This window comes from Palaemon carinicauda, chromosome 40 (assembly GCF_036898095.1).
Source record: "Palaemon carinicauda isolate YSFRI2023 chromosome 40, ASM3689809v2, whole genome shotgun sequence".
NCBI classification, from domain to species: Eukaryota; Metazoa; Arthropoda; class Malacostraca; order Decapoda; family Palaemonidae; genus Palaemon; species Palaemon carinicauda.
The window spans coordinates 61,885,916-61,900,479 of NC_090764.1; the positions used below are offsets into that span (position 1 = coordinate 61,885,916).

General features: G+C 42.8%; 1 protein-coding gene across 1 annotated transcript in view; it reads right to left on the reverse strand.

Moving 5' to 3' along the window:
• LOC137631934 (ADP-ribosylation factor-related protein 1-like) overlaps positions 1-4,341 on the reverse strand; it is a 133,688-nt gene extending 129,347 nt beyond the window's left edge. Inside the window, exons 1-2 of the mRNA XM_068363934.1 lie at positions 4,303-4,341; positions 3,662-3,832 (exon numbers count right to left, since the gene is read on the reverse strand). Coding sequence (XP_068220035.1) covers positions 3,662-3,832; positions 4,303-4,341 — 210 coding nt within the window. The remainder of the gene's footprint in view (positions 1-3,661; positions 3,833-4,302) is intronic.
• Positions 4,342-14,564: the final 10,223 nt, after the last annotated feature.

Consider the following 14,564-nt stretch of genomic DNA (forward strand, 5'->3'; position numbering starts at 1 on the left):
TGGATTTTTGTTAAAGCCGGGGCTTATTTATAAGTCGAAAAATCCTCGCGCTTTGAAAAACAAAAATAAGAATCTCCTTCCCGTGTACTGGATGCATAATCAAAAGGCATGGATTACGAAGATGCTGACCTCCAACTGGTTCCACCAGTGTTTCATCCCGCAAGTCCATGAATATCTCTTAGAGAAGGGCTTGCCATTCAAGATCCTTCTCCTTATGGATAACGCTGGTGGACACGCAACTGACCTGTCGCGTGAGGGCGTTCAGGTTGAGTTCCTGCCACCCAACACCACGTCATTAATTCAACCAATGGACCAGGGGGTTATCAGGGCGTTCAAGGCCCTCTACACGAAGAATACCTTGGCGGACCTCGTTGCGTGTGTGGATGCTGCCCAAGATGACGAGGATGAAGACTTCAACTTGAAGGCGTACTGGCGGCAGTACACCATAGCCACGTGCCTGCAGAATATTCAAAAGGCACTTCAAGAGATGAAACCTGCAACTGTAAATGCGAGCTGGAAGAAGCTGTGGCCCGATATTGTTTACGACGACAAGGGATTTACTCCGTCGGAAATCCAACACTCTGCAATACGGAAATCTGTGCAGTTGGCTGCCATAATTGGGGGTGACGGGTTTGGCGACATGACGACTGAAGACGTCGACGAGTTGTTGGACTGCCATTCCCAGCCCCTAACTGACGCAGATCTCGAAGACCTGACGAAATCGGCAAGTGAGGAAGAGAGTGAGGGTACCCAGGAAGAGACCCAAGAAAATGTAGAAGAAACGGGCTTAACATTAGAACGGCTCGCCAAGTTCTGCAACCATATGAAGGAGGCGAAAGAAATGTTGCAAGAGTGGGACGAGGATATGGTTCGCGCGATGCAATTCTGCAACAAGGTCGATGACATCACGACTCCCTACAGGATGCTCTTGGATCGAAAAAAGAAGCAGCGGCAACAACTTCCGATCACAATGTTTTTTCAGCCTCGCAAAAAAGAGCCAGTTCCTCCTGCTAGTACGCCTTCGGAAGAAATTGAAGAAGTTGAAGAGGTGTCCCAGGAAAAGACACCTCCGTCTGAAGAGACGTAAAATACTATCATTGACTGCACAGTAGAACACATCATCAGCTTCATCATCATCATTTCTACTGTGCAGCAAATTCATCGCCATCGTCATTCAAGTTTTTCTGGAACTTCTTTCGTGGTGAGTACAGTAACAATCTTTATTTTTTACTTTAACCTGTTTTATAGTTTAGTACTGTACGTACTGTATGCATTAAGTTAAAGGGAAGGTTTTAAAAGTCTACATGTTGTAACCTATCATATTTTTTTTGTTTAAAATTTACATTTACGTACGTACAGTAAAACAATCTCTCTCTCTCTCTCTCTCTCTCTCTCTCTCTCTCTCTCTCTCTCTCTCAAATTGTTTTCCTGCTTTGCTACGTACAAGTACTGTATAATTTATATTTGTAAGGTAACATATTTTGTAAATGCTTTGTACTGTAAATACTGTATGTACTGTATCATTATTTATCACTATCATCATGCGTGTTAAATGCCTTGTTTGTTCTGAGCGTGGTTGTTTACTGAGCGTACACGCCGTCGTTTCAGGCGGCGTCATAAAGAAAAAGATTTCATTTGGAAGTCCTAAGAAAAATACGTAAACTAAAACATTGGTAATAAAAAAATCAACATACAGTACTGTATAATCAATATAATCGATGCAAAAACTAACCATACGTACATATATGTGTACACTAAATGAGTTTGTTTCTTCATTATGATCAGAGATGAACGTAAACAAAACATTGGTTGCCATTTTTTATCGTGCTTTTTAGGTGTTTAGGAAACACATGATATAAAATCGCCTTTAATATTTGTGCCTGTTTTAGTTTAGGGTGCTGTAGTACATGCATTAAGTGTTCTGTACATTACAGGGTGTAAAGGGTGGTTTGTTAACAGTACTACGTACAAGGGAAGGTTTTAAAAGTCCGAATATACATGTTAAATAAATAGGTAAATATGCTGTCACTACTTCGCGGATTTTCACCTATCGCGCCCGCGTCTGGAACCTATCTACCGCGATAAACGAGGGTTCACTGTATGTACATTTACATTTATACATAATATAAATAGAGTGTAAGTGTACATGTACATACATATGTGTAAAGCGTCTCAGCGGCTTGGCCAATCCGCTTGCGAGATTCTGGAACTGAGATGGCCAGAGAGGTGCATTTTGAGTTGCGCGCCATCTCCGTGTTGATACCTGATGTTCTACTGTACTCTCTGCCTTCTGCTAGCGCCCGCGTAACTCTCGCACCATTTTTTCTAATTTTTTATGAATATTTTTGAAAATCCGCGATGCACTGAGACCGCGAAACTTGAGCCGCGAAATGGCGAGGGATTAATGTACACTGTAGTGTAAGCACAAGAACGAGAAGAGAAGCGATCTATGCCGTCTTGAGCAGCTCCTTCTCATGGAAGTGGTTGCTGATTTAGAAGCTTAGAGGGGAGCAGGCTTATTAGTGATCACTAGTCTCCAACTAGTGAATGTCAAGCAAGCAAACGGCAAGCGAGCAAATGGTGAGCTACCGTCATACGAGGCAATGAACGACATGCTCTCGAACTTTAAAAGAGCGAACGATGCTATTGATAAGCGACCGGAGATCGTCATCTGTGAGTGCTGAAGAAGAAAACAAAGAGAGAATGAAAAAAATTCTTCCCCTCTGGGAGAAACTCGCAGACGGGAGAGGTTACCCTCAAGAGGAGTTGTCAGCGAAGAGGTTTCCTTCTAATAAACTTGCTGAGACGAACGATGTCACCCAACACGCGGACGGGTGAAGTTACCTCCAAGAAGCGCTGTCAGTGAAGAGGTTTCTTTCCGATAAACTCGTGGGGACAAACAACGTCATCTAAAAACCGCAACAGTGCTCTGTAACGGAGTGTCAGAGAGAAAAACACAGTCACATCTGTAAGGGAAATAAATGAGTATACAGTAAAGAAAATGTCTAAATGGATAAGCCTTGATAGGAGAGAGGGGAGATGTCCACTCTCTACCAGCTAAAAACAAATAGTGACGTGGTTCATTGAACCATGAGTAGATATAAGTGGCTGGGTACCTCCAAGCCACCCCTTACATACCTCGCACTTTAAATTTAATGGCTGCGTTCCAGCTCCTCCGAATATATATCCACAATAAATAACGTAAGGTTTGTTAGTATGGGAACAAAAGTAGAGTTGACTGAGATATACATGAGGTGCCTGATGGCACTTGGATTGTGAGACTACCTTACTACTTATATCAGACAAAAGACTGGCAAATCTAAGTAGCATGAGAATAAACAAGAGCATGTACAAGTGCTTGTACAAAATCCTTGTTTTCATGTTTCAGAAATATAGTTCTGTAATATTAGTATAATTTATAAAAAAGAAAAAAATAGTTAAGGCATATACATAGAAAGAAGCATTATAATTATGAATACACTTCAGAGATAGTGAGCAGTTTTTCTATAATGTAACAATTACTCAATATTCCCTGTCTTTATAGAAAATATTTTTTAAATAAGTATGTTAACTTATTGTACTTGATATTCAAAAGCCAAAATTTAACACAGGTTAAACTACTTCATTATACAGAACTTAAATTATAAAATATAATGGTTACCTTTTCCCAAAGTGGCTGTAACTCTTCTTGGCCTCCAAGATCCCAAAAGCTTAGTTTTATTCCAGCATAAGTAATTGCCCCAACATTCTGCCCTACTGTTGTTGTAATCTTAGAAGGGTTGAGGCCTTTATATCCTCTAGTAAATTTAGTTTTGGCAGCTTCTAAGTAGGTCTGAAATATAAAAATAAATTCTATAGCTCATAAATATGATATTTTCAATATAAAATAAATTTTTGAATATACTTACCCGGTGGATATATATGTAGCTTACGTCTCTGACGGTCGACAGATTAAAAAAACTCGCGAGCGATCGCCGTGGTGGTTGCTGGGTGTGACCACTAGCGACGACTGCCGGCTAGGTACCGCATATATTTCCCCAGGAATTCAGTTCTTCTCAGTCCGTAGGGTCTCTATCGGGGAGGAAGGGGGGCCTTTGATTATACATATCCACCGGGTAAGTATATTCAAAAATTTATTTTAAATTGAAAATATAATTTTTAAATATTTAACTTAGCCGGTGGATATATATGTAGCTGATTCACACCCTTGGTGGAGGGTAGAGACCAGTATTAAAACATTAAAGGAATATAAGCTCAAGAATTTTTGACAATTATCCAAAAAACAAACTTGAGTATATGTACCTGATAAGGAAGCTGACTCTGATGATTACTCTGCCTCATTAGTCCGCTATCCTTATGAAGCCCAGCGTTCCACTCAGGGTGCTGAAAGACTTCTAGAAGCTGTTACATTTAGGGTGAACACCCCTATAACAGGACCTCATCAATACCCTTGATCTGGGCGCTCTCAAGAAACAAGTTTGACCACCCACCAAATCAAAAGATTGCGGAAGACTTCTTAGTCTCCACGTACAACCCCAACAATTAAAAGTTTCAAGAGAAGAAAAAGGATATTGGGATTAAGGGAATGTAGTGGTAGAACCTTCACCCACTACTGCACTCGCTGCTATGAATGGTCCCAACATGTAGCAGTCCTCATAAAGAGTCTGGACATTTTTTAAATAATGTGAAGCGAACACAGATTTACTCCTCCAAAAGGTTGCGTCCATAATGCTTCTAAGGGATCTATTTTGTTTGAACGCTACTGAAGTTGCCACCGCTCTAACTTCATTATCACTTAAATGAGAGTGAGCCTCTCTAATTAAAAGTCTAATGAAATATGACAACGCATTTTTCGACATCGGTAAGGAGGTCTTTTTAACCGAACACCATAAAGCCTCTGAATTGCCTCGCAGCGTTTTGGTTCTATTTAAATAAAATTCAAGAGCTCTTACAGGGCACAGGACTCTTTCAATTTCGTTCCCAACAATTTCAGATAGACTGGGAAGTTCAAACGACTTAGGCCATGGACGAGATGGCCGTTCTCTTTTGGCTAAAAAACCAAGTTGAAGCGAGCATTCTGCTTTATTAGAGCAGAAGCCGATATTTTTGCTGAAGGCATATACTTCACTAACTCTTTGCGGTAGCCAAGCTCACTAAAAAGAGAGTTTTGAGTGTTAGATCTTTGAGTGATGTTGAATTCAACGGCTCAAACCTTTCAGACATAAGGAACTTAAGGACCACATCCAAATTACAAGCAGGAGTAGTGATCTGACGCTCCTTGGAAGTCTCAAAAGACTTGAGAAGGTCTTGAAGATCTTTATCATTAGACAGATCTAAATTTCTATGTCTAAAAACTGAAGCTAAAATGCTTCTGTAGCCTTTAATAGTTGAGGCAGAAGGGACGCGATCATTTCTAAGATAAAGTAGAAAGTCTGCAATCTGTGCTACAGTGGTATTGGAAGAGGAAATAGAGGAGGACTTGCATCATCAAGTACGGGGTGTTCGATGTCGAACGGCCGTGGCCCTCTGCACAAAACTTCTCCATTCATTCCGGTCTTGAGCCTTCCTTTCCAACTCCACCATCGTTAGCCCGCACATCTCCATGATATTGTCACTCAATCTAGTTTTAGGCCTTCCTCTCGTTCTTGTACCATAGACTGATCCAATTAGTAGCGTTCTTTCCAGAGTATTGTGTTTCCGAACCTGGTGTCCAATAAAAGTTAGTTTTCTTTCATGCAAAATGTCAAGTAATCTTTTTTCGATATTGATCTTTTGTAGAACTTCCACGTTAGTCTTTTTCTCAATCCCGCTTATCCTAAGGACTCTTCTGTAACACCATAGTTCAAAACTTTCTAATCTTTTCCGATCTGTAGCTTTTAAAACCCAACATTCTGAGCCGTATGATGCGATGGGGAAAACAAGTGATTTGAGAAGCCGCTTCTTTGTGTTTACAGTGATATGTCTGTCTTTCCACACATTACTTAGTGCGATGGTTGCATTCTTTGCAATACCAATTCTTCTTTTGATCTCTTGGGAGTCGTCTCCATTATTGGTGAAAGTTGCTCCAAGGTAAGTAAATTCAGTGGCATTATCTAGGGCAACTCCGTCTAGTAGAATTTCTTGATCAGACGAGGCTTTTTGACACTTCATGACCTTTGTTTTCTTAGCATTTAGATACAGTCCCACTTTTTCACTCTCAGCTTTTACTTTTGATACTAATGTTTGGAGGTCCTCCATACTTCCAGCGATTAAGACCACATCGTCGGCAACAGTCTCTAAATACCTCCCATTTGGATTGGTAGATCCTGATGGTAGAGGACCTTCTAGCTCTTGCGATCACTCTAGCCGCCTCCTTCGAAACCCCACGAGCTCAAGAGAGTCTTTCGATAGAATGAAGGCAGTTAGACGAAGGACGGGGAGACTTTGATGAAATCTTTTTACAAGAGGCTGACGCAGGAGATCCATCCGTAACGGTAAACTTCTTGGAATGTCCACCGGCCATAGAAGAACCGCTGTGAACCATTCTCTCGACGGCAAGAGGGGAGCAACCAACGTCAACCTGGTCCCTTCGTGAGAAGGGAACTTCTGAAGAACTTTGATTAGGATCTTGAATGGTGGGAAGGCATAGATATCTAGGTGAGACCAGTCCAGCAGGAAAGCATCTATGTGGGTTGCTTCTGGATCTGGAACTGGAGAGCAGTAAGTTGGGAGCCTCTTTGTCAGTGAAGTCGCAAATAGATCTATGGTGGGTTGACCCCATGTCATCCATAGCTTCTCTCGCAGAGTCTTGTGCAACGTCCACTCCATGGAGATGACTTGTCCTCTTCTGCTGAGGCAGTCCGCCAAGACATTCATTTCTCCTTGCACGAATCTCGTCAAAAGAGAGATGTTTCTTGCCTTATATGGAGTTTCTTCTGATCCGTGGACCAAAGACCCGAGCATTCCAGATTGTCCAGTGGAGCTCCCCAACCCAAATCCGATGCATCTGAATAAAACACATGGTTTGGGTTCTTGATCGCAAGAGAAAAACCTTCTCGAAGTCTGATGTTGCTGTCCCACCAAGTCAGACATGTCTTGACTGAATTGGAGATTGGGATAGAGATCATCTCTAAGCCCTTCTCCTTGTTCCAATGGTTTAGGTGAAATTGGAGAGGGCAAAGGTTGAGTCTCCCCAGAGAGATAAACTGCTCCAGCGATGAAAGAGTTCCCACGAGGCTCGTTCAAACTCTTACTGAGCAACTGTTTTTCTCTTGCAAGTGACGGACTTTTAACAGAGCTTGTTCCATTCTTGTGGGAGACGGAAAAGCCCGAAAAATTCGACAATGTATCTCCATCCCCAAATAAAGAATAGTCTGGGATGGAGTAAGTTGCGACTTCTCTACGTTCACTATGAGACCTAGCTCCTTGGTTAGGTCTAATGTCCATTTGAGGTTCTCCAGACAGCGATTTAATGACGACGCCCTGATTAGCCAGTCGTCCAAATAAAGGAAGGCTCTGATCCCTGAAAAATGTAGAAAGCTTGCTTAATTTCGCATGAGCCTTGTAAAAACAAGAGGAGCAGGACTGAGGCCGAAGCACAGTGCTCGGAATTGGTACACTACTTTCCCGTCCACAAACCTCAGATATTGTAGAAAGTTTGGATGAATCGGGATGTGGAAGTATGCATCCTGAAGGTCGAGAGAGACCATCCAGTCGCCTTCCCTTACTGCTGCCAAGACAGATTTGGTAGTCTCCATCGTGAACTTTGTCTTGACAATGAACACATTGAGTGCACTTACATCTTAAGTACTCCTGCAGTGAACGTGGCTGCCAGTTCATTGGAGCCATCCCTTAAGGCCTTGGTCATGCATGACATAATTTGTACAGCAATATCATTGTCCGCTGGAGAGACCTTCTTACTTAAGGCTCCCAGGGACCAATCCAAAAAATTAAATACTGTACTTCAAAGGCTCGAAAAAACTCCTTTCAGGAGATGGTCTAGCTCTGAAGACGACCATAAAATCTTGGAGCGTCTCATGGCTAGACGACGAGGAGAGTCCACTAGGCTTGAGAAGTCTCCCTGGGCAGAGGCAGGTACTCCCAAGCCGAGAACTTCTCCTGTGTCATACCAGACACTCGAGCGAGAAGCTAATGTAGAAGGAGGAAAAGCAAAAGCAGACTTTCCTAAACTTCTCCTGGATTCCAACCAGTCTCCCAGTAAACGCATGGCTCTCTTGGAAGAACGAGAGAGAACTGACTTCGTATATGTAGGAGTCGAAGAAAGTCATGCCAAGAGTAAACTCAGACGGCGGAGAACGTGGAGCAGCCATTACAAAATGAGTAGGAAAAATATCCCTAAAGAAATTCATAATTTCTTTTTTTTTTTTTTTTTTTAAATCAAGGGATTGTTGGACAACCCTAGGTTCCTCATCTTCTGAATGAATCCCCAAAGGTACATTAGTTGAAAAGGGGTCATCAACTTCTTCTTCAGAAGGCACATCATCTGATAAATCTAAAGTCTTGCGAGAAGGAGATTTCTACATCAACTTGTATATGAACAGAAGTTAAAGTTGGAGGGTCGATGTCACGTTGTGACTGCAGAGAAAGTTGTTCTATTACACGTCGTCACTGAAGTGACTGGCGTTCAACGTCACGTAGTAACAGCGGTGACTGCTGTTCGATGCTATATCGTGACCTCGGTGACTGACGCTCGACGTCACGTCATGTCTGCGGTGTCTACCGCTCAACGTCACGTCGTGTCTGCGGTGTCTGCAGCTCAACGTCACGTTGTGACTGCGGTGGCTGACGTTCAAAGCCTCGGCGGAACTGCAGTGACTGCTGATCAAAGTTATGACTCGACTTAACTGAATGTCGATCAAAGTTACATCGAGATTTATGCCCCGCATCTCGTTTAACAGCAAAGCTGACACTAGGGGTAACGTAACAAATCTCGTTTAGAAGGTTGAAGACCTGAATCACGTTTTCTAGAACCATGACGTACAGCAAGCAAAGGATCCTTTCTCACAGGAACAGGATCGTAGTCTTTCATTAAAGAAGAAAGCTTTAACTGCATCTTTCAAAACACTTAACTTCGGATCAACCGCACTCGGAATAGATCGTGACGTCGGTAACGTCTGTACATGAACGTCATCGCTATGAACGGGACTCTCATGATGACTACAGCTAGGACGTTGATCTTGTTCTGAAGGAACTAATTTACGTTTCAACGGTCTCGAAACCTTATGCCAAGATTTTCTAAGAAACGAGTCATCGGAAGACGAGGAGAATTTAGTCTCTCCTGTCTTATGGTAAGGACGTGCTTGAGGAGCAACGTCTGATATCTTTGAGGGAACGACTGTTCGTTGATTAAAGCTTCTCCCTCCCTTTGGTCTTGTGACATTCCTTCTCCCAGGGGTAGGGGAGCTTGAAAGAGGTCTCGGACTGGGTAAGCGACAAGCACGAACAGACGAACCCTCCGCAACACTGAACATGATTTTCGCACTTTCTTCACTGACACTCGCATTTCTTAATAAATTCACATTAGACATGAATAAAACTGATTTCTATCTGAAGCAAGCAATTCTCCCTTAAATCAAAAGGTTAGAATTGCGAAATACTGTATGTCGTATAATGTAAACTCATTAGTACATAATGTATCACACATGCAAAAATTAATAAACATATACAAATAGATATAATAAAATGGAAATATATAAAGTTAAAAAGATCAGTGACTTGGGAGGAGACTAAAAAAAAAAAACTAGATTGCTAAGGACTACGTTTTCAATCTCTCACTGTACAGTGCCTTGGGATGAGAACAAAAACTAGAACGTGAAGGACTACGATTTATCCTCTCTCTCTCTCTCTCTCTCTCTCCCTGTACAGAGACTTGGGACGAGAGTAAATATCTGAATCGAGAAGAACAACGTTACTTACTCCCAAACTCCCTGTATAGAGACTTGGGACGAGAATAAAGATCTGGATCGTTCTCTCTCTCTCTCTCTCTCTCTCTCTCTCTCTCTCTCTCTCTCTCTCTCTCTCTCTCTCTCGTCACTCACAAGAGAATGGCTTACTCACTCTTTGTCAATAAAAGGTTATTTGACTTAAGGAAAATACTAAAAGGACTAAGAAATTGAAAATTAACATGTTCCTTTTAATTAGTATTTAAAAAAACTTGCAGTTTGTAAGAAGAATGAACAAAACGTCAAAATCGATTAACTCTTTCTGCAAAGTGAAACCGTGATTCTCTCTTTCTCTAACGTAACGATAGAGTGCAAACTGCGTAGCATAAATAAACTAAACGTTAGTTCATCTTTGAAAACAGCACGAAGACTATTCAAAGAATAAATTTTAAAAGACAAAAAAAAAAAATCACTTATAATATTTTCTAAAAATATTCATCTCATCAATCTAAACAAATATCAAATATAAAAGTTGAATGAGCTCAACGTTGTTAACTTCGTTTTCCAAGTCAGGACCGCCTACAAAGAATAGGCATAGGTCGCTTATAAAAAATATAAAATTTATCTCGGTGTTTAGTATAAATGGAAAGAGAATCGAAGAGGCCTAATAAAGGCGGGTGAGATATAAAAATATAGAGGTAAATCTATAAATATCAACAATAATTTATAAAGTGATAAAATAATTACTAAAAACTAAAAGCCTTTAACACACTTCCGTACACTGAGGGAAGGGTCGGCCATCTTCTCTCTATGGAAAATCCAGAGAGAGATAAAAAAAGAAAGGGTAAAAAATTTTTCTCTGCTTTCAAAAGAGTTTCTTTTGAAGATTGTATTGTTTGAGAATAATCCAACACGGCGAAAGCCATAAAACCATGAAAAAAGTACTTACACAATTAGTTGAAAACTTTGAGGTTAAGCGTGAGCGGAATCAATGTTGTCGTTTCACTCGACAGAGAAGAACTGAATTCCTGGGGAAATATATGCGGTACCTGGCCGGCAGTCGGCGCTAGTGGTCACACCCAGCAACCACCACGGCGATCGCTCGCGAGTCTTTTGAATCTGTCGACCGTCAGAGACGTAAGCTACATATATATCCACCGGCTAAGTTAAATATTTAAAACATGTATTTTAAAACTTAATCTAACCACAGTACTGTATACAGTATCCAGAAACCACTTCGACAGATATAGAATTCCCACCTAATTAGTATACAAACCAACCACAACTTTTGTAGCTATTTCAAATGCATGAAATATAACAAATTTGTAAGTAATTTGTATTTTTCCTAGTATACAAACCTGGAGCTATTTATAGGGTATACTTTTGGCGTAGCTGAAAGACGAGCCGTGATAATTTTAGTGAGGGATAACTACCCCATCCACTAGTTAGCGGGTAGGAGGTGGGGTAGACTGGCTAGGCCCCTTCCCATCCGCTATTTAGCGGGTGGGGGTTGGGGTAGACTGGCTACCCCACTCACTCTTTATGGCAGGACTTCTCGGGGGACAGGGTGGCAGGCCAATTTGTATAAATAGCTCCAGGTTTGTATACTAGGAAAAATACAAATTACTCACAAATTTATTATTTGTTCCGGCGTAGATACAAACCCTCCGCTATTTATAGGGTGACTTACTCTTAGGAGGGAGGAAGTCCTCACCAACTGGCCTTGGTCATGGCCCAGGGTCCTCTCTATTTCGATCTGTGATCGATAGTAGAAGGGACCCTACCCTCGCTAAAATCAAGTGGCGATATGAGGTAATGCACAGATAGCGGCCTGCAGAAGCTTTATTTGTGAGTGGAACTAACAGTGTGGTTTGTCTTTAACATAGGAACTCGAGTACAAAACCTATTGTTCTTGAAGACTTACCCAATACCCTTCCTCAAAAAGGTATTGGGGACATAACAAGGTATTCTTCTATACTTAGGAGGCACAAGGGAAATGGGTCTTACCTGCAGTGAGGTGAGGTCAGCTATGCTGAGGCTTGCGGAGCTGTTTTCCCCAGAGGGGAGAAGGTGAAGGTGAAAAGAAAAAAGGAGGCAGGCATTCTTACTTATTCACCCGAGACCAATCCGGGTAGCCTCAGCCCTCAACCCTCTGCTACTTGTCCATCAAGGAGTCTGAGGTTTTTAGACAATTTGTTGTGCAACCACCACAGGACCGATGGAAAAGGTCTCCATGTTCTTGTGGGTTACGTCTTTGCAGGTAGTGGGCCGTGAAGGTCGATTGACGCTTCCACATGCCCACCTAAAGTATCTGCGCCACAGAGTAGTTTCTTGAATGCCAGGGACGTAGCAACGCCACTGACGTTACGAGCTCTGGGTCTTAGGATGGAGGAGAGTCTAGATTGAGAGTAACCTCAATTGCCTTCCAATCCCAGAGGGGAAGGAAATCCTTGAGGTCCTCCTCTTGACCTTCCGCGTGCTGGTCAACATTGCTGACACAAGGGGGCGAGCTGGTATCGTTCTTTTAAGGTAACCCCACAGACTCCTTACTGGGTAAAACCCAAGTTGATGGGTTTTCAGTTACCAAACAAAGACTCTTTATTCGAAATGGGCTGCACCTAGGGTACAGCACACTGATTTTGAGTCTTGGCAATCCACTCAGGGACGCCGCTGAGGATTACTTCTCCCCGTCTCCTAGAGTAGGAGACATCAAAAGATGGATCATGCAACACACTAACTCTCTTGGTCAAAAGCCCAAGTGAGTAGAAAGGCCATCTTCCGTGTAAGGAATTGATCTGCCGCCGGGCATAAAGGTTCGTAGAGGAGGTTGAGATCCGACGGGGGACAAGTTATCTCACACTTGTATGAGTAAAGGCATCAATGGGAGAGAATCCCCTTCCACGACATCAGTCACAAAGGAACAAACACTTCGCCTGGAAGACTGACGCTGAAAAGTGTCTGACGTGCCTAGACATCTCCTCCGTAACTTGTTGGGAAAGGCCTCTCTGAGAGGAGTGGTGTAGGATCGTCCCAGGCGTGAAGTCGAAGCAAAGCTACGGCTTAGAAAAGTGTTGGCATGTGGCTGCTTGGAAGATCGTGCCGTGGAGGAAGATCCCTCGGAACTCCGCCAGGAGTTGTAGAAGGTCCGGGAATCATTCTGCAGGTTGCCATAGCGAAGCTATTGGAACTCCGTCGGGGGCTGCAGAAGGTCCAGGAACCATTCTGTGGGATGCCATTGCGAAGCTATTGGAGTCATTGATAAGATCTTGCTTATTCTGACTTGGCTGAGGACTTCATCACCAGACCGAATGGGTGGGAAAAAAACAAGGCACACCTCTAGGCCGCCTCACCGATCTTGGAATACATCTTGTTTGAGGGCCTGGGGAATGGTCAAGTGGGAGCCAGAAGATCAGGGCTGCTGCGAGCATAACCACAGTCGGGGACCTCACAAAGTTAAGACTTTGTTGGATACAATATCATTCCAAGACACTTGGAGCCCACTATCTGGGTGGTTTTGCAAGCACATTCCTGTACCAGGAATGCCGCGAGCAGATGGGGGCAACTACCGGGTAGTTGTTCTCTGTCCATCTGAGGCTTCGTACTGCTAGATGGTTCTCTAAGAGAGGTGAATGCTGGTACCTTGCTAAATCGGGCCAACGGACGAGGCTGGAATGGTGCGGCATATGCACCCCCCCCCCCCTCTCTTTTGATGCATTAAAGAGAGAATCAGATCCAGAGGGAAGACGAGAAGACAGGCCTCTTTGCAGAAGCTCTCGTCTGGCACCCATCATCCGCGGATTGTCCAGCGGTGAGGAGGGGGGAGTGTATAGCAATAAACACATCTCTCCATAGAGATCGCTTTCCGGACAAGAGACTGTACGGTAATCACCGAACGCATCCAACCAAACCCAAGAGGGGTTTGAGACGTATCTTCAATCTATTGTTGGGTGGGTAAAGAGCATAAGTCTACTACGGAGTAGTAACACCGAGCTGTGAGCATGAAAAGCATACATGTGTAGTTCGACTTAAAAGTCGTGTCAGGAACTCAGTTGGAGAACGATGAAAGCGTTCGTAATGGAGGTTTCTCCTTCTTAGGACAAAAAACGTTCGTACTACTCCGTCTCCGATTGGTAAACTAGCATTTATATTAAATGTTTCCTACTAGAGAACAGATATGCTTATGAGAAGTTTCCAGCCAAAGCCTTTGTAGGAGACTAAGAGTTCCGATCGGGGGAAAGGGAAAAAATGCCTATAAGGAGGCAAAACGTAAATGCCGTATGTCTGGTTACAGGAAAGTAGCCAAGTGATGTACTGAATAACCTGGTTTCAGTAAGGGATATAATTATACAACTTAATATAACGGAGTTCTAATTGCAAGATGTATACAGCCCTTATTGGCAGAAAGATCGCTTGCACGCATATATGTACTTGTCCATTTGCGCTAGCGCATGCGAATTCTCTGCCTCCAGGAAATGTTTGCAACGTATTCAGTTGCAGGAATAATGTATGTGTGACGAATCTCAACATTGTAGTGGTTTGCGGACTGTGGCCAGAGGTAGCACCCGAATTGCCTAGTGTCCGAATGCCGACCACAACCCAACGTTCACTACACAACAAATATACAACGGTGGAATACCCAAAAACCTAAGTAACAGATCAAGAGAACGGAACACTGGGCACCAC